The sequence below is a fragment of the Vombatus ursinus genome, unplaced genomic scaffold (genome assembly GCF_900497805.2).
Source record: "Vombatus ursinus unplaced genomic scaffold, bare-nosed wombat genome assembly UNPS02009205.1, whole genome shotgun sequence".
Lineage (NCBI taxonomy): Eukaryota > Metazoa > Chordata > Mammalia > Diprotodontia > Vombatidae > Vombatus > Vombatus ursinus.
In genome coordinates this window covers 53,656,559-53,680,385 of record NW_020948983.1, presented here as the reverse complement: position 1 = coordinate 53,680,385, position 23,827 = coordinate 53,656,559, and the positions used below count along the sequence as shown (strand labels likewise).

General features: G+C 43.0%; 1 protein-coding gene across 2 annotated transcripts in view; it reads left to right on the top strand.

Moving 5' to 3' along the window:
• The first annotated feature begins 713 nt into the window (after nucleotides 1–713).
• DAPK2 (death associated protein kinase 2) overlaps nucleotides 714–23,827 on the top strand; it is a 187,077-nt gene continuing 163,963 nt past the window's right edge. For both annotated transcript variants that reach the window (XM_027851777.1, XM_027851778.1), the window contains exons 1-2: nucleotides 714–752; nucleotides 13,457–13,554. In XM_027851777.1, coding sequence (XP_027707578.1) covers nucleotides 13,478–13,554 — 77 coding nt within the window. In that variant the 5' untranslated portion in view covers nucleotides 714–752; nucleotides 13,457–13,477. The remainder of the gene's footprint in view (nucleotides 753–13,456; nucleotides 13,555–23,827) is intronic.

The following is a 23,827-nucleotide window of genomic DNA, read 5'->3' as shown; positions in this document are numbered from 1 at the left end:
CCTAACGACCTTGTAATTTTTCCATATTATTCCATTCCAATTATTCCATACTCACTTATTTTGTTTCCCTCAATAGAATGTAAGATCCTTGAGGTCAGGGAATCATAGGACCATAGATTCGGAATTAGAAGGTAACAATCTAGTGTATCTCCCTCAATTTTACAGGTAAGAAAACGGAGGACCAGATAGGTAAAATGTCTTGCATGATGTCAGACGGATAGGAAATGGAAGATCAACATTAGAACCCAGATCCTGACTCCAAATCTACCATTCTACTGAACCACATTGTCTCTCTTCTTGAATTTTTTTTGTTTGTTTTTTGGATTTTGTATACCCCATTGTTAAATTGGTGCCTGGCATAAAGTAGTACTTAGTAAATGTTTATTCGTTTGATTGACTGATCCCAATCCTAGAAGTCTGCAATATAGCCGGCTAAGATTAGGGATTGCTAGAAACTCCAAGGTTCTAGTCCCGTCCCCCCGCAAGGCTGCAGGCGGCCAGCAGGGGACGCCCCAACCCCCACCCCTTGTCCCAGGACCAAAGGGCTAGCCTCTAACGGGTGGCTGAGTCCAAGCCGCCCCGCTCCTCCCCTCCTACTCCTTTTCTGCGTCGGTCCTTTCCCGGAGCACTCAGAGAGCTGGAGCGGAGAGTTGCGCAGTCCCCGCGGTGCCCGTGCCCGGCGCAGCAGCGGCAGTAACACGCAGCAGCAGCAGCAGCAGCAGCAGCAGCAGCCTCCGCAGCAGCCTCCCGCGGTGAGTAGCGCCCCTGAGACCCGACGGAAACGGCCCAGCCTAGGGGGCTCTTCTAGGACCCGACGGCTGCAGCTTAGCTTCCCGGGGGGTCCAGCACCCAGCGGAGAGGGCGCAGGGATTGACAGCCAGAGCCTCCACCTACCTGGTCCTGCAAGTGGAGCTGAGTTTGGACCTCCACAACACTTTGCTGTCCTCACTCTTATCCGTCGGGGTCGCAGCCTAGCCAGAGTTGGTGGCTTTTACTTTCTTCGCTCTTAGCGAGTTCGATTTAGCGCCTTGTGCCGGCTCCACTCCTGGCCCAGGCTGAGCGCCCAAGTGGGTCATCTCTTCCACCTCCTGTTCTATATCCAGACTTCTCCCCTTGGACAGCAGGCTCCTTCAAGGCTGAAGGTGGGTGGGCAGAGGCCAAGGAGGCAATCCCCCCTCCGTTTGGCGCCTCTCCTAGTCTTCGGAGAGAGAGATCGCGTCATCCAAACTGGAATTCTGTTTAGCGTGTGAATCTCCAAGTTCCTCTCATCCTTTTGGCTCTTAGAAACCTCACTACCCCGATTCCCACCTGTCTCAGGGAGTGGGAGATGTTCCCTGGACAAACTTGTTGGCTGCAGTGGGATTGGGGGCTTGGTGATAGCTACAGACCTTCAAATGCCCCAAGGTGGTTGTTTCTTTGAACCATAAAGTCAGGTTCCTTTGTTTTTTCCTGGGGTAATACCCCTGGTCTCATATGAGCTAATGGAGATAAGTTTAGGGGCTGACAGCAGATGGATCTGAGAGACCTGGTTTGACCGTTGCTACTTCCCCAGTCCTGACACTGTCATTTAGTCATTTTCATGGAGCCTGCCTTTCTCTATTTAAAACTTAGGGTCATCCTTGCTACCTAGGGGCAGGTAGCCAAGGAAGCACAATAAAAATAGCAACAATAATAACTTCTTACAGCATTTTAAAGTTTGCATAGCGCTTTTCCACAGGAGAACCCTGGGTAGTACGTAATAACAAATATTATCCCCATTCTACAGATCAGGAGACTGAGGCTCAGGGAAGTTTAGTAACTTGCTTTAGATTACATAGCCACGCAGTGTTGGAACAGCATTTACACTCAAATCTCCATACTGTCAGTCCTACACTTTTCTCACTATATTATGTGGCTCAGCCCAAAGTGCTTTGAACTTGAGAGGGTTGAAGTTCTTTTTAAAACTAGACCTAGAACCCAAGTGTAATGATGCAGAGAATGTGGATTTCTTAGGAGAGCATATTTGTTACCCACTCTGACTGTTCTCTCCCTATGACTAGAGTTCTAAGATACTTCCTAGTGGAGAGTTGGGAATTGAACATGGTATGCCATACCAATAGGAGGGCAAAGGGCTTTTGTGCCTGACAGACCAGGTTATGTTATCCTTCCTCCTGGTTCTCTCTCCTGTTTTTTTGTTATGGTCTCAGGGGGCTGGAAAGGCTCCCATCTCTCCCAAATTTGTCTCTATTTCCTGGTATCTGGAAATTTAGTGAAAAGAGCACAGGAAATATAAAAAGTCATAGGTTATTATATTTAGAACTAGAAGGGCCCTTAGAGGCCATCTAGTCTAATCTCTTCATTTTATGGATGAGGCAACTGAGGCACAGGGAGAATAAGTGATTTGCCCAAGATCACACAGTTATCAAGTGGTAGAACCAGGAGTCAGACCCAGGTCGTCTGACTTCAAAGCCATCACTCCTTCCATTGTACCACGTTGCCTAAGCTCTGCTATTTACTATCTTTGTGACCTTGGGCAAGTCAGTTCAACTCTGGGGAAAGTTCTTAGTTCCTTATTTGCAAAAAGAGGAGGTTGGACCAGATGGCCCCTGAGCTTTCTTTAGCACTCGATTCCTTATTATAATATCTAACCTGTACATAATGCTTTGAGATTTTCAAAATGTTTTACCAATAACTCATTTTATCCCTCACAACAACCCTGGGAGGTAGGCACTATTATGGTCTCTGTTTTACATATGGGAGACTGAGGCATACAGAGGATAAGTGACTTTCTTGCCCAGAGTCACATCCCTTTTCAATATCTGAAGCCAGATCTGAACTTGGGTCTTCCTGACTGCAAGTTTTCTGCCAGACTCCACTAGCTGCCTAATTTGTAAAAAGAGGAGGTTGAATCAGATAGCTTCTGAGATCTCTTCCAGACCTTCAATTATTGTAATTTTAAGGCATCCCAGGATACAGCCCTATGAAATCTTAATACCATCTCTCCTTTGGCTCAGTGTTTTGAACTTGGTTAAAATTCAAGTCTTCCTTGATAATGGTAACTTTAAGGAGTATTAGTCTTAAAGACTTTGTTGGTTAGAAAGACCTCATAGTTTTCATAAGAAGGTATGGTGGGAGGGTGTACTAATCCATAAGAAGGCAAGGAGGGAGATGGGTTTGTAGCTGGGCAGCTGGATCACTCTGTTGAATTTCAGATTTTCCATACTGCCAGCCTTGGGACTCACAGCCCCACTTACCCCCAAAACCCAGGGAGCCAGTCCCTTAGGTAAGTCCAGAAGGGGTTGACTGCCTCAGTGGTGCATGAGTTGGAGCCTTGGATAGTAGTTCCTTTGCCAGGAGCATGTCCTTTGGGGAAGAGGAAGTTGGAAGTGGGGTCACTGTAGATGAACGTGCTGAGGGTGAGTGGAATGTCACACTCCACAGAATTGGCTTCAAGCCAAGCTGATGGTCTGTTTGGCTGTTCCCAAGACCACTGCCAGTGGGTTGTTTTGGGGGCTTCCACTGTAATTCCAGCTATGCATGAACCAGTAAACTGGGGCCCTGGTACACATGGATTGTCAGAAGGAGTTTTGCATCAAAATTGAGATACCAGAGGCAGTAGCTATCCCAGGCTGATCCTGAGAGGGGCCTAAATTTGTGGTGAGAGTGGAGACTTCTTAAATGTCTGGCTAAACCTGGACTGCCAAAGGACCCTGGAAACCCTCCCAGAGGCAGCATAGTATCATGGAAAAAGTACTGGATTTACCTCAAAAGGAGTGGGTTCAAATCCTGGTTCTTTTCCTTTATTATAGGGCAAGTTATAATCTCTCTGGGCCTCAGTTTGTTCATCTGTAAAATGGAGGCATTATTTGATCTCCAAAGTCTCTTTTAGTTCTAAATTGAGGTACTCTGTTACCTGCGTTCCTCTCAAAGGAGCCATATCAATCTGCAAACATTATTAAGTATCTGTGTACAAAGCCTTATGGCAGATCTGAGGGAAACACAGGAGGTAAATAAGCTACAGTCCTCATGAGATATATAAACTAGTAGGGGAGAGGTCACATATTTAAATAACTGTAATGTAAACTCATGTATTATAAGAACGTAAGAGAGGCACAGAGTGCTTTGAGAGATCTGGGGAGGGAGACACGACTTCTGGCCAGAGGGATCTGGGACAAGTGTGAGGGAGGAACAGGCAGAGTTGGAAGGGGACATTGGAGGAGGGTCAGCCCTGGAGTGGGGGGGATGGGGCAGGGGCATTTCAGCGGTGATCAAAGGCACAGGCAGAGGAACGCTCAGGTTCTGTTGGTGGAACAATGAGGAAATGGTTCAATTTGGCCGGAGCACAGGATATATGATGGGGAGTAATGTAAAATAAGCCTGGAAAGGTAGGTTCAGGCCAGATTCTGGAGGCCCACGAATATAATATAATAAGCCATGAATGGCTTTGTTTGGTAGGCTCTGGGGAATCACTGAAGATCTTCATCAAAGGAAGGTTTTGGGGTCTTATACATTAAGAAGATTACTCTGGTAGTGAAATGCAGGATGTCTCAGAAGCTAGGAGACACTAGACAAGAAGGAATCTGTTAAGAGGTTATTGCAGTAATCTAGGTGAGAGGTAATAAAGGCCTGGATCTGGGTGGGGCAGCATGGTGTGGGAGAAACAACCGAGAGTACTGGATTTAGATCCTGGTGAGCAGTATTTTCTCTGTGGGATCTTGGACTGATTACTTAATGGGCCACCATTTCCTCATCTATAAAGAAAGGTTGGTCTAGATGGTCCCTTAGGGTCTTTTGCAGCTCGAAATCTACCATCTTATGAATACCAGATCTTCCACTAATTGGATATGAGTGGCAAGGGGAAGGAGGGAAGAAATAAATATTTATTAAGTGCCTACTGTGTGCTAAATGTTTCCCAAGTATGATCTCATTTGATCCTCACAACAACCCTGTGAGGTAAGTGCTGTTATTCCCATTTTACAGTTGAGGAAACTGAGGCAAACAGAGGTTAAGTGACTTGCCGAGCATCACACAAGCTACTAAGCATCTGAGGCCGTGTTTGAACTCAGGACTTCCTGACTCCAAGCCCAGCATTCTATCCACTTCACCGCCTAGCTACCAGGTAGATGGCAGAGTCAAAGATGATTTTGAGGTTTTGAGTCTCAATAAGTGGGGAAAGATCATGCCATCAACAGAAATACACTTCAGAAAGAACAGGCTTTCAACCTAAAAGCCTAGTTTTAGTTGTGTTAGATTGGAGGCACTAGGAAGAGCTTATCCCTAATAGCACATCCCGGACAATTGTTTCAATTCAAACCGATTCGGCAAATTTCTATTAGTCACCTGTTTCCCCTTCTATAAAATGAGATTAGATTAGATGATCCCCAAGTATCTAGCTCCAAGACTTCTGATCATGTGGCTTACCACGAAGACAGAATATTATTGTAGGCACCAGGGATACAAAGTTACAGTTCTTATCCTCACAGAGTTTGTAATCTAGCAGGGGAGATATGTTACTCACAGATGATTAGAATAGATAATGAAACATGATGTAAGTAAGGAAAAAAGTACCTCATCAAGTTGCAGGTCCACAAGGAAGGAAAGAGAATTTCTGACTAAAGACATCAACCAAAGAAGGCTTTTTGGAAGAGGTGGTATTTGAGCAAGGTCTTAAAGGATGAGTAAGATTCAAAAGGTAGATATTGGGAGGATATTTCAAGCATGGAGAATGAGGTGAGCAAAGGCATGCTAGTAGGAAACCTTAGGATATGTATAGGTAAATGGTAAACAATACAGTTTAGTTGAAGCACTGAGTAATTGTTTGTGAATAGTGTGAAATAAGGCTGGAGAGGTAGGGTAGCATTGTATTGTGGAAGATTTTTGAATGCCAGGCTAATGATACTGGTTTTTATTGGGTCCAAATAAGGAGTCACCAGTTTTTTTTGTGATCAGAGGAATGGTGTGGCAGTGTGGTGCTATGAAACAAACACTGGACCTGCAGTCCAAGGACCTGGGTTCGAATTCTGACTCTGCCATTTACTATTTGTGTGATTACCAGCAAATCACTTAACATCCTTGGGCCTCGGTTTCCTTATCTGTAAAATGAGGGGATCGGGTTCATCTTTGCTCTCCCTTTCAGCTCTATATTTTTGATCTTACAAGATCAGATTTGTTCATAAATGAGACTAATTTGGTAGTGGTATGAAGTATCAATAGGAAGGAGGTCAGTCTGGCAGCTGGGAGACTGGTTATGTGATTGTAGCTCCATGCAGGAGGTAATGTGGGAGTAGATTAAAGTGGTGACAATGAGAATAGAAAGGAGGGACAAGCAAGAGATGTATTGTGGGGGTAGAATTGGCAGCTGTTGGGATGTGTGTGAGTAGGAGGGAGTGAGATGTTATTGACAGAAATAGGGAAGTCAGAAATTATTCTTGAGTTATTTTTCAGTTGTGCCCTATTCTTCATGACCCTATTTGGGGTTTTCTTGGCAAAGATACTGGAGTGGTTTGCCATTTCCTTCTCCAGTTCATTTTACAGGTGAGGCAACTGAGGCAAATGGGGTTAAGTGACTTGCCCAGGGTCACACAGCTAGTAAATATCTGAGACCAGATTTGAACTCAGGAAGATGAGTCTTCCTGACTCCAGACCTGGCATTCTATACATTGTACCACCTATCTGTGTCAGGAGTAGGAATGGGTTTTTTGGGGAAAGCGTAAGTTCGGTTTTGAACATACTGAGTTTGAACTGCTAGCACATGTCTAGTCATCAAAAATTCTGGTGCGGGGATTGAGAGAGGTAAAGGCAACCCAGGGAGATACAAATGAACTTAATATTGCTGCAGAGTTTTAGTTCACATTTTGTCCTTGAACATAAAAAATGGAGGTGGACATAACAGTGGTCTTCCTAAAAAACTATGGGTGAATTCAATTTTTGTAAATCAAGCCCTACTTGAAAATCCTTTAGGATCAGGGTAGGAAAGAGGATCTTTCTTATTTAAAAACAATTTATAACTACTTGTATAAAGTGAAAACTCCTTTTGGAAAGTAAATAAACATCTCTTGTGTCAAGCCAGAATTTTCTGTTATTGGTTTCAATTCGATTCAACAAACATATATCAAGTACTTACTGTATACTAGGTACTCCTCTAAGTAATGTGGATACAAAGTAAAATAAAAATGAAAACTGTCTTCCCTCAAGGAACGTACTTCTGCTGGAGAAGCTGGCTTAACTTGTTTTTACTTACTAGTAAAAGCCTGATAGATCAATTAACCTAGAGTAAGAGTTCTTAACCTTTTTTTTCCCCAATAATTATATTGAAATACAGTTAGTCATAGTCAAAGTTATAGTCAACTAGTATTTATTAAGTACCTACTATGTGCCAGGTAGTGCACTAAAACCTGGGGGTACAAAGGCAAAAGACCAATCCTGCTTTCAAGGACCCCAGGTCATGAACCCAAGGCCCAGAGCCACGGTGGCAATTGTGTACTTGGACACCAGCATATAAATGGATTTTGCTGTATTTATCAAGGACCCACAGTGTAAGGGGTGCATGTAGTCCAAAGAGAGCATGCTCTGGGGTCAAAGAGGCTTTAATGAAGGTTCTATTACCTATCTGTGTGATTTATGCCCAGGTTAAGTGAAGAGTGAAGTTTTGCCAGAAAGACTTTTGACTGGCCCCTCGAAGGGTAGGGGAGCAGCACACATAAAGCAATAACACTGGGAGTGAAGATGGGGAGATGCCACGGCCCCCATAGTGGGGGTTGGTGAAAGAAGTGGTTTCCTTCCTCTTGGAAGGGAGACCACTGTGTCCTAGGAACTGAGCTTCAGGTTGCAGAAAGGGCTGAAGAGGATGAAAGAGAATGAAATTTACACACCTGCTGCCATATTTGACCTTCATAAGAGTCACTGTGGTGTGATACAAGCTCTCCTTGAGCTGGCTAAAACAATCTGATTGTCAGGCAGAAGAAAGCCTGTCCACCAAGGTAATTTCTGATCTCTTAGAGCTTTGACCAATGGTTGGTTTTACCTTTTTTTTTCTTGGTTGTATTTTGCTTTGCAAAATATGCCTTAATTGCTTAAGTTCTCATAGGGTGGCAGTTAGAGGTGGGGTGTGGTAGCTGAGAATTGTGCCTTGGGAGACTGGGGGGAGGGGTCGGTGGTTCGGAGGCAAAATAATAATTTTTTACACTTCAGTAAAATCTTAAAAATTCTTTCATGCTTATTATCTCATTTCAGCAACTCTAAGTGCAAGAATTATTATCTCAATTTTTCTCTTTAGGAAACAAAATTCTTTGAAACAGGAGGTTGTTTTGTTTTGGTATCCTTAGAAAAGGACTTATGTACTGGAGCATTTAAATGTTTGTTAAATTAAATTAAATTAAATTGAAATCTCCCTCCAACTTAAACCCTAGCCCAGTGTTACTGGCACCTTTTTTTTTTTAAATTTAACTTGCTCATGGAGCAGATGAATGAGGTTGGGCATCCTGGTGTCAGAGAGAGGAAACTGACTTTGGAGCCAGAGGACCTGGGTTTGAATACTAGCTCTGCTACTTATTCTCTATGTGCCCATGGGGAACTTAACTTACTCCATCTCTTAACTTCTCCAGGCTTCATTTCCTCATCTACAAAATGAGTTCATTAGATTGGAATTGGGTTATTAACCTGGAATGGAGTTCATGACCTCTTGCTATAGAAAGATTTCATGAGATCTGTGAACTTGGATGGGAAAAAAATTACAACTGTATTTTAACACACCTCTAATTAAAATTTAGCATTTTTTTCAATTATGAATTTTTTAAAAAGTATTCTGACCAAAGGTCCATAGGTTTCACCAGACTGCCCAGGAGGTTCATGACACACAAAAAAGTGAAGCGACACTACATTAGATAATCTCTAAGACTCTGCCCAGGGCACCTAGGTGTAGTAGTGGATAGAATGCCAGGCCTGGAGTCTTCCCAAGTTCAAATCCAACTTCAGAACTTGCTAGTTGTGTGACCCTGGGAAAGTCACTTAACCTTGTTTGCCTCAGTTTCCTCATTTGTAAAATAACAAACCACTCAAAAAAATTCCAAATGGGGTTATGAAGAGATGGACAGGACTGAAAAATGACTGGAAAAAAAGAAAAAGACTGGGGCAGCTAGGTGGCGTAGTGTATAGAGCACCGGCCCTGAAGTCAGGACAACCTGAGTTCAAATTCGGCCTCAGACCAAACACTTGACACTTACTAGCTGTGTGACCCTGGGCAAGTCACTTAACCCCAATTACCTAAAAAAAAATAAAATAAAATAAAAAAGGCTGTCCAGTCTGTCATTCTATGAAAGACTGAGAAATGAAGTGATTAGCTTAAGTTAAGGTCTCCTGGCCTAACTTAACTTAAGTTCCTGGCTATTTAGTGCAGACCTTGGCCCAGAACCCAGAGGTATTGTCCCCTCCCCTAGGAAGGGACTACTGTTCCAAAGCCCACCAAGCAAATTACCGAATCATAGTTGAATTGACTAGAATGAGGCTGGCCACTTAGTTTTGTACCCTATATCTTTCTCCAACTTTCTCACCATACACTTTGTCTTAAATAAATGAAGTAAAATCATTTTGGGAAGGTTGGCAATCTTTACCTGTTTTTGAATTTATTCTTCTCTAACAAGCCACCCTCCATTTGAATATTTCTATGGGGGTCCTCTACTGCTGTTGATTGCAATCCATTCTTGCTTTTCTGTCTTGTGCTGGCCTTGTCTGTGCATTTCCATCTACCCACCCTGCTTGGGAGTCTTCCTCTGGTTCCTTTCATTTCATGACCATGAGAGTAGCAAATGGGCTGTCCGTCGGTTTTCCCTCACTCTTTTCCAGATTAAACATAGAAAGAGGCAGCTACAAGAGCAGCTGTGATTTGAGAGATTACGAGAAAGGCCCCCTCTCCTCCAAAATATGGACTAGTAAGACTTGGGTTGAAGCCCCACCTTTGACACATACTAGCTGAGTGACCCTAAGCAAGTCATTTAACTTCTCAATGCTCTGGGCCAGTGGTTTCCAAAATAGAGGACCTTGCTCCCTCATGTGGGCTTTATCCCAGGGGCATTGTGGTCTGACCTCAAAGGGTTATGTGGCCAACCAGTGGGAGGTGGAAAGTGGATCCCATCCCACCCTCAAGTGGGGCTTGTCTTGAACTCAACCACACCTCTCTTCTCCCTGTCCCTCCCTCTACTGTGCAAATTCCCAACTTTTCCCCTTCTGTATCTGGCATCACTCTTTAGAGCAGTTACAATGCGGGAATAACCTAACTGCTACCCAGGTACAAACAATATCAGCTGCACAAGTGCCCTTAGGAAAAATTGGCATCCCATCCACAGACTCCCCATCTGCCCTGTACATCAGATCATTTTGTAATGGTAGCAGGCAACCCTTAGAAGATGGACCCTGGCTCAGGGGCAGTGACTGGTGAGAGCCCTGCTTCCTTCTTTTCATTTAGGGTGGGGCAGAGTAATGCCCACAGGATCATCAGGCATGGGTGGGTTCCAATATCCAATATTGGATCCACTATTGCAGATCTTATTTCCTGTTACTGATTTCCCCTTCTCCCTTCAAATTTACTCCTCTTCTCAAATTCCTTATATTTTTATTGAGGATGCTACTATTTTTCTAATCACTCAGGTGTTTAGGCTTGTTACCATCTTTATTTCTTCTAATAAAATCTTGTGCTTTTACCTCTCTAGTATCTCTCCTGAATGTCTCTCTTCCTCTCCAGTAAAATGGCAACCAGGCTAGTTCAGATCTTCATTACCTCTCACCTGGACTATTTCATTAGCCTCCTAATTGGTCTCCTGCTTCAAATCTCTCCATTCTCCAATACATCCTACACACTATTGCCAAAAGAATATTCTTTAAACTCAGATCTGGACAGGTGACTCCCCTCCTTAATCAACTCCAGTGGCTTCCTGTTTCCTGTAGGATAAAATATAAATTCTATTTAGCTTTTAAAGCCCTTTCCATCCTGGTCCCAACCCATCTTTCCATCCTCATTATACATGACTTTCTCTTTCAAACTCTGGGATCCAGTCAAACTGACCTTTTGTCTTTCACCCACAGCACTCTGTCTCTAATCTCTGTGCTTTGCTTAGAATTCACTCCCTCCTTACCTCTGTCAGTCTGCCTGCCTCAATAGGTGATTTGGGAAAGCGTAGACAGCAGTTGGGAAAATCAGGAAAGGCTCCGTGGTGTAGAAGATGGAACTCTCTTCCCTTACAACATAGATCACACGCTGTTCTTCTACACCATGAAGCCTTTCCCTGATTTCCCCTAAGTGCTAGTTCCCTCTTTTCCAAATTACCTTCTATTGAGGTGGTTAGGTGGCTAGTGTAGTGGGTTTGAAGTCAGGAGTTCAAATCCAGCTTTAGACACTTAATAGCTATATGACCTTGGGCAACTTACTTAACCTGTTTCCCTCATTTTTCTGGACCATCAAAAGGAGATAATAATAGCAACTACCTTGCAGGGTCATGAAGGATCAAATAAGATAATATGTGTAAAGTGTTATCACATTGCTTGGCACATAGGTGCTATATAAATGCCAGCTATTATTATTAACTATATATTTGTATCTATTCACTTTATATTTATGCTGTTTATATTTTCATTTTTCTAGTTGTCTCCCTTTTTGGAATATAAGCTTCCTGTAAATAGAAAGCTTACATCCCAAGGTGATGTAATCTTTCCAAAAACTAGTTTGTATAAAAAACAATGTAAATAGGGATTGGGATTGCTGTATTTTTTTTTATTTGTATCCCCATTACCTGGCATATTTTGGGCAAATGCTTAATAAATACTTCTTGATTTGCAAGTGTTTGCACCTGGAGCCTTCTTATCCTGGAATATGCTTTTGCCATGTAACTTACCCCTCTTCTCACCACATTGGTGAGTTCCTTTCTGGGCCTCCATTTTGGGGATGTGCCCAGGCTGGCTATACTTTATTCCTGTTTCAGCTTCTTACTCTACAGACTTCAGACACCACGCCCCTACATTGGTACCCCTTATTCCCACCCTTCTCCTGCTTGTTAGCTTCCTTTTATGTTTTATCTCCCCCCCATTAGAATGTAAACTCCTTGAGGTCAGGTCTGCCATATTTTGGCTTGTGTTTGTATCATCAGGGCTTAGCACAGTGCCTGGTACAAATCAATCACTTAATAAATGCTTATTGCCTTAGTGCCTTGATTGTGTGTGTGTGTGTGTGTGTGTGTGTGTGTGTCTGTGTGTTGGAATAGAAACTTCTTTAGGGTAATACTCTTTCAGTGTATTCGAAATAATAGTATTAGGCAAAGGACATGATTGTTTTATGACTCTGTGTACTGCCAGATTGTTTTCCAAAAAGATCTACCAATATCCAAATCCACTAACAATAAATGAGTGTGCCTGTTTCTACACAACCCTGCCAGCATTGCATTTTGACACTTTGGGTTATTTTTGACAATTGGATGGGTTTGAAGTAATACCTCAAGGTTACTGTAATTTTTCCCCTGATTCTTAGTGAAGTTTCTTCCTAGTGATGTATAGAATGTTAGTAACTCCTACACTAAGTGAACCTAGAAGGCTCTACTCTAAAATTCCTATGTCTGCTTTTTATACTTTTTTTTGGTTGTTTCTTCTCTTACTTTCAGACTATTCCTATCATAGGCACATAGACTTAGAGATAGAATTATGTGTCAAGCAAGGGTTACCTACCTGAGCACCTCTTCTGTGGAGGAAGGTACATGGACTTTGGACAGCTCTTTCAGGATTCGTGAGCTTTTCTTGCCTGCCTCTACACGTGGGGCTGCATGTGTTCTGGGTCTTTGAAGTGGCTGGAAATCTGAACCCCAGATAAGTGGGATGTTAGTGTAGTACTGCCAAGAACAATTTCAGATGGCCCACTTTAGTTGGCCTCACATACAGGTTTTAATACACTGTGCCAAAAAGTCAGTGGATCTTTTTCCAGACTCAACAGGGCCCAAGCAGTGATACAGTTGATGATGGCAAGCACCAATAGCCAAAGAAATGTTGCCCAGACAGGGGAATCTAAAGGGCTTATAGAGATCAGAAATGTGGGCCAGCTTTTTGGCAGTGGTGACGGCACCAATAAACTCTCGGTTATATGTACTATTTTGTCTGACTCCTTCTGGGCCTTCCTCCTGACTTTAAAATTGGAGCATAAAGAGGGAGACCAAACAGATAACTTTGTGGTAGTGGTATCCAGAATACCTCCTATGGGGGAAATTTTCTTTCCCTCTTCCCCCCACAGTTAGTGATGTAAGATATATTGGGCAGGGGAGGGGAGGGTCACAATGTTTAAAAAAAAAAGATTGGGAATGGATTTTCTAAAAGAGCCAAGGGCTCATTTTTTCTTGTTGTTTTAGTTTGTCCTTTCTCTGCAGCCTGATTTCTTTCCAGGTCCAGGCTTTGAGGGCTTGTGCTAATTTGTATGGCCATCCTAACACCTCTTCCCATCCATTGGCAGGTGCATTAGCTCCAAGCCTCAATGAGGAGCCCAAACATGGCGACCTTCAAACAGCAGAAGGTGGAGGATGTATATGAAATTGGAGAAGAGTTAGGAAGGTAAGAGCCTGTAGACTGTGTGTGGGGACCAGAGAGGATAACAGATGCAGCCAACTCTGTTTACCCTTGTCTTACTGCAACCGTAAACCAGTTTCCCAGGGCCCTGCCTGGTAGCTGCACCCAGACACTGGTGTGTGGTTTTAAAAATGAATGTTCCCAGCCTGAGGTTTATTTTCCGCTTTCAGGTGGGCCTTAAGGAACATGGCCACATGTTTGCCTCTTTGGGAATTTGCTACTCAAGGGAATGGTAGACTTCTCTATTCTCAGGGCGGTATAGTTGACCGTTTTGGTATGGTCAAACTAGTCTCATACTGTTATTCATTTTTAAACAGTTTCTCATTAAGAGCTCTGACTAGGCTCAGGGCAGAGACCTGACCTGTTGATCTGTTTCTCCTGTTCTCATTTGTGACTGTCCATGGCTCCCAGGAATTTCCCTTTTTAAGCTCACGGCTTGATGGAAAGGTGATGTAATCTTTGAAAACTAGTTTGTATCAAAAATAAAAAATAAATTGGCCCATGATGAAATCTCTGATCTGAGTTATTTGGTGTATCAGGTTTGTTAAATCCAGGACTCCCAGGGCAGAATTCTTTTCAAGATCTTGAAAGCAAATAATAATTTGAAGAGAATGGAAATTTTTTTCAACATTTCTTCTGACCTTCTGGTTATGAAAGACCTATTTAAGAAATGTGTATTAACATACTGACATGCACTCTTACTGATTCATTTATGCATGTGCAGCAACACACTCATAGACATGCACTCTCATAATTACCTCATAGGATCTTGGGATTTAGAGAGGCCATCTAACCTGACCTCCTTCTCACCCCCCTCCCCCCCACCTTTTACTGGCACAGGAGGTAGTTGGGGGGAGTCCTCACTGGAGCTCTTTAATTAAAGATTGGATGAACACTTCTCAAGGAGTAAGATTTAGTTCAGTGAACATTTATTAAGCACCTACAGTGGGGAAGACACATTATGCTAGGTGCATGAGACAAAAGAGAAAATAAAATCAAACAGCTGCTGCCGTCAAGGACTTTGATTCAACTGAGTGGGATAATGTAAGGGGAGGGGTGGGGTGAGGAAACAGTCCCACTCATATATGGGTTGGTCTCGATCCCTCCGATGTCCCTTTTAACTTGGAGGTACTGGTACAGATGAGGAAACTGAGGCTCAGATGGGTTAAGTGCCATCCATTTTCTAAGGTTATAGGTTGTAAGTGACAGACCCTGGATTCAGGTCTTTTGGCTCTAGATTCAGTGCTTTTTCTACCACACTGCCTTTCTTTATTTACACTCTCAAGGCTATATGTGTGTGTACACACACACACACATACACACATATACATACATATATACACACATACATACATACATTCTTTAGGCTAAAACAGGCCATGAGGACTATAACTCTATTACCTTTGGGTTACTCCATTTCTCTGGGAAAGTCAATGCAGAATGCCTTATGGGAGAAACAGCACAGAAGTTATTTTGGCCTCCTGGGAAGCTCTTAAGAGTGAGGTCGAATTTTTGTCTCCCTTTTTTTTTTCTTTGAAAGGTGAAAAAACAAAGAGAAACAGCTTCAAAGGGTCAGAGAAGCCCTATTTGCAGGAAGAATAGAATCTCCGGCTGTTTAGAGATCAGTTTGAGTTATCCAGGCAGGGGAGCTGACTCACCCTGAGGAAGGAGGGAGCGGGAGCATCTGTTGGAGGTGGGGGGGGGTAAAAAATCTTGACAGTTATTGACGCTGGGGACCAGCTGCCCTTGCTGGTGTGGATCCTGTTTGGAGGGGTGGGGGGAGGAGTAGAGAAAGTCAGGGCCAAGAGTTTGCTGGGATCTTGAGTTAGAGTTTGCTTTTGTTTTTTTGTTTTTAGTGAGGCAATTGGGGTTAAGTGACTTGCCCAAGGTCACACAGCTAGTACGTGTCAAGTGTTTGGTCTGAGGCCGGATTTGAACTCAGATCCTCCTGACTTCAGAGCTGGTGCTCTAACCACTCGCCACCTAGCTGCCCCTAGATCTGCTTTTGTAACATGAAGCCAGGCGTCTTGCTAGGGTGGTAGGTTCTCAGTCAGTGCCTGGGGAGGCTGAAGGTGAGATGCTTCCCATGGAGGTGGGGGTCCTGGCAGACAGTGTTATTCTTTAATTGTCCATCACTACTTCAGCCCCTAGAAGATGATCAGGGGAGGGGGTAGGCTGAATAGCCTCCTAATCACCCTCCACAGAAGATGTTTATTTTGTAGCATTTTAAAGGAGGAGTTTCCTTGGTTAAGGCTGTTTCCCGTGGGGTTGTTCTAGTCTTCTCTTAGAGGCAGCATGAAGTAGTGGGTAGAAAGGAGTTCTCTCTATCAGTGAGATGATAGGTCCCTATTCCTTTACCTTATTAACCTCCACACCCCCTTTTCCCCTTTCTCTTGGGATTTGGGGCAGGGGTGGGAACCTGCGGCCTCGAGGCCACGTGTGGCCCTGTAGCCCTCAAGTGGGGCCCTTTCTGAAGGTTCCCAACCCCTAATTTGGGGAAATAGGAGGAGGGGAGGGTGGGTAGGTGTCATTAAGGTTCCACCACTCACTACCTTTCCCTCCTACCTAGTTAAACTACTTTGACTTTGTATAGGCATTCCTTCTTTTATTGTGCTTCATTTTATTGGACTTTGAAGATATTGCACTTTTCATAAATTGAAGGTTTGTGACAAGTCAGCGTCAAGCAAGTCTATCAGCGCCATTTTCCCAATAGCATGTGCTTACATTGTGTCTGTGTGACATTTTGGTAATTCTCATGATATTTCAAACTTTTTCATTATTATTGTATCTGTTGTGGTGATCTGTGATCAGTGATCTTTGATGTTACTACTGCAATTATTTTGGGGTGCCGTGAGCTGAGTCCATATAAGACTGAATTTAATCAGTGAGTGTGTGTTTTCTGATTGGTCCACTACCTTTCTTCGTTCCCTAGCTTTCTTCTTCTCCTCGGGCCTCCCTGTTCCCTGAGACGCAATACTAAAATTAGGCCAATTAATAACCCTACAATGACCTCAAAGTGTTGAACAGAAAGGAAGAGTCAATTGATGCAACAAACTTCATTGTTGTCTTACTTTAAGAAATTGCCACAGCTACCCCAGCCTTCAGCAATTACCACCTGATCAGTCAGCAGCCATCAACATGGAGCCAAGACTTTCCACCAGCAAAAAAAGATTACAACTCACTGAAGGCTCAAAAGATGGTTAGCATTTTTTAGCAATAAAGTATTTTAGAATTAAGATAGATACTTTTTTTTTAGACTTAATACTCTTGCACACTTAATAGACTATAGTATAGTATAAACATAACTTTTATATGCACTGTGAAACAAAAAGAATTGTGTGACTTGCTTTATGGTGATGTTTGCTTTAATTTGGTAGTCTGGAACCAAACTCACAATATCTGCATGGTATGCCTGTACTTAACCCCTTCTAATTTACCTCCAGCGTTGCATTTGGACCCCCATCCCCACCCCACCCCTTTTTCAAGGAGAGTTCATTGTTTTCATTAGCCTGAAGACCTGGATTGTAGTCAGAGAGCTGTAGCACAGGCCTGAGACCAGTAACCCAGAGTTTTAACAGCACTCACATTTCTGGTCTTTCTTTGGGGACCTTTCCAAATGAATGATTTAGACTGAGAACTTAAAGATAAGAAAGAGTACACTTAGTTCAACACCTCCATTTTACAATGAAAACAAAAGCCCAAGGAAGTTAATTGAATTGCCTAAGGTGACACAAGTTAAAAGCAGCAGAATTTACAAATCCAAATCTGGGACACTTTCACTGTACCATGCTGGCAGCTCAGATTCGAGAAGTGCGGTAGAGTTATTAAGCCCCAGGACCACTGAGTGGTTCTTATCCAAACAAGTCAAGAAAGAACCCTTCTCCTAATCTGCTGAATGCCAGGTTTGGGAATGAGAATCTCTTTCTGGGGGAAAAGCTGGCTGAGTCAGGTTTCATATTTGGAGTGATTGACCAGGCATAGAGGACCCTGATCTCTGCTGCTTGGGTCTTTGACCCCAGAGCTGGGAACAATGCCTGCTTATCTCAGCTTCAGCCTGAGTTTCTGCCTCTTAGGCCCAAGTGCAGAAACTTGGCCAGTGTAATGCTCATGGTCTCAGGACAAGGGAGGTTATTGCCTCATGACGCTGACTGATGTTTTGAGAAATGGTCGCTAAAGCATTTTGGCTTCTCATGTTCTTGGCCACATGCAAGCCTACCAGACCATCTATGACAGAGAATCATAGCTCATGAGAGCCAAAAGAGAGAAAGACAGGATGTTACAGTAGGAAGGCTGTGTAGAATCTAGAAAGACCTGGTTCAGATCTTCTTTTCTGTACTTCCTACAAGTGTGGCCAGGATGGGCAAATCACTTAATTCTTTTGATCCTCAGTTACCTCCTCTGTAAAATACCTGTAATACTTATCTCATAGCCTTGTTGTGAGGATCAAACAAGGTGATATATTGTAAAGTGCATTTTAATCTGAAGTTACTATAGTAATTTCATTTATTATTCTTCTTATTAGAAGGAACCCTAGAGATTATCTAAAACATATCTAAAAGGATATAACACGTCATTGCAGATGTTATGTCATTGCAGATAGCAGAAAATTTGTAAATAATTTTGGTTAATATAAATTTTACTTACCATGGCATGGTAAATTTATTATTTTCAAGGTAAACAATACTTGCCTATTACACATACACATTAACCTCAAAAAAACATGAGACCATGAACTTGCAAAGGGCTCAACAGAAAAGGCTACTTTTATTGAAGGGAAGGGGCTAGGTGGCTCAGTGAATAGAGTGATAGGTCTGGAGTCAGGAAGACTCGTCTTCCTGAGTTCAAATCCAACCTTGGACACTTACCAGCTGTGTGACCCTGGGCAAGTCACTTCACCTTGCTTGCCTCAGTTTCCTCATTTGTCAAATGAATTGGAGAAGGAAATGGCAAATCACTCCGGTATCTAGGCCAAGAAAACCCCAAATGGGGTCATGAAAAGTCACGTACGACTGAACAACAACAACAATAAGCACATTGAAGGGAAGCTGTCTTCTGACTCTACTTCGTGTTGTTAACAGCTTTCATAGTCTGTATGCCCTGGATCCTCACAGAAAAGAATATTGTGCCATGAGCAAAAGAAAAAAGTGTACCCATCTAGTACTAGCCCATTCTTTTTGCTGAACTTGAACCCAGGTCTTCTGACTTTAGTTCAGTGTTCTGGCTACAACTGTGCTGCCCTGAGTCAGTTTTCCTCTTTGAGGTCCAGAGTGATTGCTCTGGTTACATCAGAATTGGTGGGGTCTAGGGGAGGAAAGGTGAGCCTTTGAGGAGTGGTAGAAGTGAGTGGGTTATATCCCTACATGTGTGTGCTGTTTACATACACACGCATCCTCACACTCATGCATGTATGTGCAGGCATTTAAGGGCATCAAAGGGGCAGGCCAAGGCCCAGCCCTAGACTTGGCATTCAAGAGCCTCCATGCTTTGCTCTTTGCTTAGCTCTCCAGATTTACCTTCCGTTATTCCTTTACACGAGCCCTTTGTTCCTGCTTTCCTGTTCCTGGAACCCAGGACATACCACTTCTGGACCTTTGCTCATTCTGTTGCCATTTGCTTTTTCCTGACATAACCTCTCTGCCGTTCTTTGCCTGAATATTATTGTTCCTTCAAGGCCTTGTTCAGGCCTCTCTCCCTCTTTTCCTTTCTCTGCTGTTTGGCACTTGCATACGCTGCCTCGTATCGTTAATTATCTTGTTATTTAATTCCTGGAGTGAACTCCTTGTCTTGTCTCCCCTTTCCAGAGTCTTTCTCTTCCTTCAGGGCCCAGCTTAGGTGCTTACCCCACCTTGGAGCCTTTCCCAATTCCCCCCCCCCCCATGTTAGTGCTCCATCCTCCTCCTCAAATTACTATGATATTTGTTTATTTGTGTCCATAGAATCCTATATTTCGAGCTGGAAGGAACTCGAGAGGCCATGTAGCCCAGCCAGCCCCCTCATTTTATAGATGAAAAAACTTAAGGTCCAAGGTCACAGAGGTAGCGCAGTAAGTGACAGGGCTGGGATTCAGCCTGAGCAGGGAGGCTTGAACCCAGCATTCCCACCATTTCCCCTGGCAGCCCATGTGATATCATTCTATTTCAGGGGTTCTCAACTTGTTCAGATGTTTAACGAGCTGTATAAGTCACCCTGGGTAAGTCACCAAAATTCTCTGAGCCTCATGGTTCTCACCTGTAAAATGGGGATAAGAATATCACGTACCTCACAGGGTCTTTGGGTGACTCCAATGAGATCATGTGCAGGATGTCCTACACGTCTTAGTGCATTTTAAAAACTTTTAAAGCTTCGAGCTACACTCAAGCTTTTGGTATGCCCTGTATGTAAAGTGTTTTGCAAGCTGAAAAGTCCTAGGAAGTGGAAACTGGTATTAGTCAGGCGTTTACTTCCACTAGGACGTGCAAAGATTTTCTTTTTCTCTCAAAACTCTCAAATATACAGGCTTATTTAGGATCGGAGCTGAGAAATGCTGGGAGGCTTTTGTGGAAAGGTGATGTCCTGCTAACAACCAGCCCCAGTTCAGCTGGGATCCTCATAATGTGCCAAGGACCATGGAGGTCAGCAGAAGGAACAGCTGTTGCTATAAGGGAGGAAATAGAGGAAGAAGAAGAGAGATTAAGCATTTGTAGAGCACCTTCTATGTGCCAGGAATAGTGCTAAGCACTTTACCCATATTATCTCATTTGAGGCTGATAAGTGGTACACCGGATCAAGTACTGGGCTTGGAGTCAGGAAGACTTGAGTTCAAATCTGGCTTCAGATACTTACTAGCTTTGTGAGCTTGGGTAAGTTACTTAACTACTCTGTGCCTTGGTTTCCTCATCTGTAAAATGAGGGACATTCTACCCACTGCTTCCTTCTCAGATTGATATTTTTGTGATGGTAAATTAGGCCAAGGTCATCCACTGCATCCCAGGCCATCAGCAGTCATCTTGACTTTTGTCTTGCCGCTGGACTTCGATGACTCTGGAAGAGAGATGACTTTGTCAAGATATCCTCATCACATCATTAAACAAAGGGTAAACAATAGTAGCAACAACAAAATAAAGGGGCTGGACTCAATAGCCTCTGGGATCTCTTATGATCTTTCCCTTTTGAGACTTAACTCCCTCATCTGTAAAATGATGGGTTTGACTAGCCCATGTTTAAGGTCCTTTTTAGTTCTAATATGCTGTGGATTTATGAAAATCCTGTAAGACCATCTTCACTATACAACGGAAGGAAATGTACATTTGCTCAGACTTGGAAAGACTTGCTTGGTGGAGGTGGGGGAGGAAAAGGAAGTGGGCAGGGGAGTGGGAATTCCCACATTCAGTTTCTGGCTTTCTTGGGGGATTTGCCAAGTTTCTTGGTAGAGGTCTTTGTGCCTTGGATGCTCCACTGGTGAAGAGGGAGAAACCTTTCTAACATTTTTTTTTTAACATAGATGTTCGCTGACATGTTTTCTTTTTATGTCACCTAGATTTTCCTCCATATCCCTCTACCCCTCCCAAAGAACCATTCCCCCCACTAACTGTTTGGGAGAAACTCTGGGAGTTCTTGGATCCCAGGTCCTTTTGAAGTTCAGGGCAACCGTGGCACTGGTGTAGTGCCTCTAGTTGGACCTAGTGTGAAGTGGGGAAAAGAACACAGAACTGGAAGCCAAAGGGACCATAAATCTAGAGTTGGGAAGGTTCCCAGGTTCTAGCTCTGGCTTTGCTGTTAACCAGCCATGTCCTCTTTGAGAAATCACTTAAACTCCCCATGTTCTATTTTCCTTCCTTCCTTCTTTCTTTTCTTTTTTTTTTCTAAATTCAATTGTATTTTATTTTCACTTCTAAATTTTATTCCTTTCCCTCCCCCACCCATTAAAAAGGCAAATGAATCACTTTATACTGATTATCTCTTCTGAACCTCACAAAAACTTTATGAGATAAGTACTATAGGTATCATTTATAGCCCATGGAATCACAGAATTTTAATGCTGGAAAGGGTCCCCAAGGGCCATCTAGTCTGATCTATTCTTTTTTAAATTTATTTTTATTTTTATTTTTTGCTTTTTGGTGAGGCAGTCAGGGTTAAGTGACTTGTCCAGGGTCACACAGCTAGTAAGTGTCAAGTGTCTGAGGTCAGATTTGAACTCAGGTCTTCCTGACTGCAAGGCCGGAGCTCTATCTAATGCGCCATCTAGCTGTCCCCTAGTCTGATCTATTCTTGGAAGGATAGGGAGAGGGATTGGACCCCTGAATTAATTAATATAAGAAACTCTCCAGAGAGGAGTTTTCTTCTATTAATGCCAGTCAGCACTTTTTCTGCAATTTAGGCTTGGAATTGCCTAGTTCTCTGAAAGGATAAATGACTTGGCCAGGATTGTGTGGCCAGTATGGGTCAAGAGTGAGGATTTGAACCCAAGTCTCTCTGATTCCAACTCCAATATTCTACCCGTGTGCTACTGTGCCTTGTTAGCGAGAGTCAAAGGAAATATTACCTCACAAAGTTATTGAAACCATGAAGATGTCTTGAACAATGCAAGGCAGAAAGAAATTGAAGCTCGGGTTTTAAGAGAGAAACAGAGATTCTTTGTTCCTTAAAGTTCTCCTGTGGCTACCTTTAGGTCCTTCCATGTCCCCTACTCTGCCCTAGAATACTTATTTGCTTGCAAACACCCAGTTTCTGTGTGGGCCCTCCTTAATCATCCCTGATCCCCCATCTTCTACCCTTCTCGGGAAAAGGATACTAACCATGGCCCTCCAGATTAAATTCTCCCCAAAGGGTGCCTACTGGGGCCTCCCTGCAGGAGATGCAGCTGCCTGCCAGGCCTGTGTCTCAACTGTGGGATATGTGTGTGGTCAGAATCTTTCTCTACTGGCTCAGCCCTGAGAGGCAATCTCTTGAGGGGGAAAGACAAAACCTACAGGAAATTCTTAAGAGCTCAAATGAGGCCTGGCTGCTCCCCACCTCCTGTCTGTACCAGCAGCCTTGTTTATTGAAAAGGATAACAAAAGAGGATGCCAAATATTTGCTGCACTCCATTCTCCCCCCACCGTCCACCTCCTGCTTTAAAGTAACTTCCAGGCATGATGCTTGGGAGAAGAGACCATTTCTGACATCTACCACTATTCTTTCTCAAAAAATAACTCATATGCCTTCTCAGTCAGTCAATCAACAAGGATTTATTAAGTGCCATCTATATGCCAGATGCCAGAAATGCTAGTAGAAAGAAAGAAAAGATCTCTACTCTCTGTAAGCTTGCATTTTAATGGGAGAGACAACAAATATTTACAAAATATAGATAGGATAAATATAAAGTTAGTAAATGTACCTACGTATATGTATAAATACACACACAGACAAAAGTGTGATAGTAAATGTTTAATAACCAGTTTTCGAGGGGGGGGTGGAGTGGAACATGGGCATAACACACTTTTAAGTTGAATTGGCATTATTAACATTTTCCCCAGCAACTAGTTTTATTAATTCTAGTTTTATTGCTTGAATTTAACCTGGAGAACTTATATGATACAGTGAAGGTCACACAGTTTGTGGCAAAGCTGAGAACCCAAATCTTTGGCCTCCCCTGGTCTAGATCTCTTCCCAGAAGATGATGTTGTCTTCTCTCCTCCCTCACAAGCTCAACTTCTGAATCAGAAGTGGGAAGAAGATGTGTAGATCCCAGGGGACAGAGAATTATATACACTTCCTCAGTCTAGTTGGAGGGAGTTAGGAGCTAGCAGTGACTCCTTGGTAAGGAGAGAGGTGGATGGCATGTTCCATGGGTGTTCTCTCTGTGTCATATTTTCTCTCTTGCATTCTCTCTCTCTTTCATAATCTCTTTCTCTTATCTCTTTCTCTTTCTGTCTTCTCTCATTTCTGTCTCTCTCTCTCTCTCATATTCTCTCTCTTATTTTTCCTCTCACATTCTCCCTCCCATAATCTCCTCTCATTTTTCTCTGTCTTCTCTCATCTCATCGCTCTCTCTGTGTCATATTTTCTTTCTCTCATTCTCTTATATGCTCTCTCTTTCATAATCTCTTTCTCTTCTCTTTCTGTCATCTGTCATTTCTCTCTCATATTCTCTCTTATTTTTTCTCTCACATTCTGTCTCTCATAATCTCTTTCTCTCATCTCTTTCTGTCTTCTCTCATTTTTCTCTCATTCTCTCTTATTTTCTCTCATATTCTCTCTCTCTCATAATCTTCTTTTCTCATCTCCTTGTCTTTCTGTC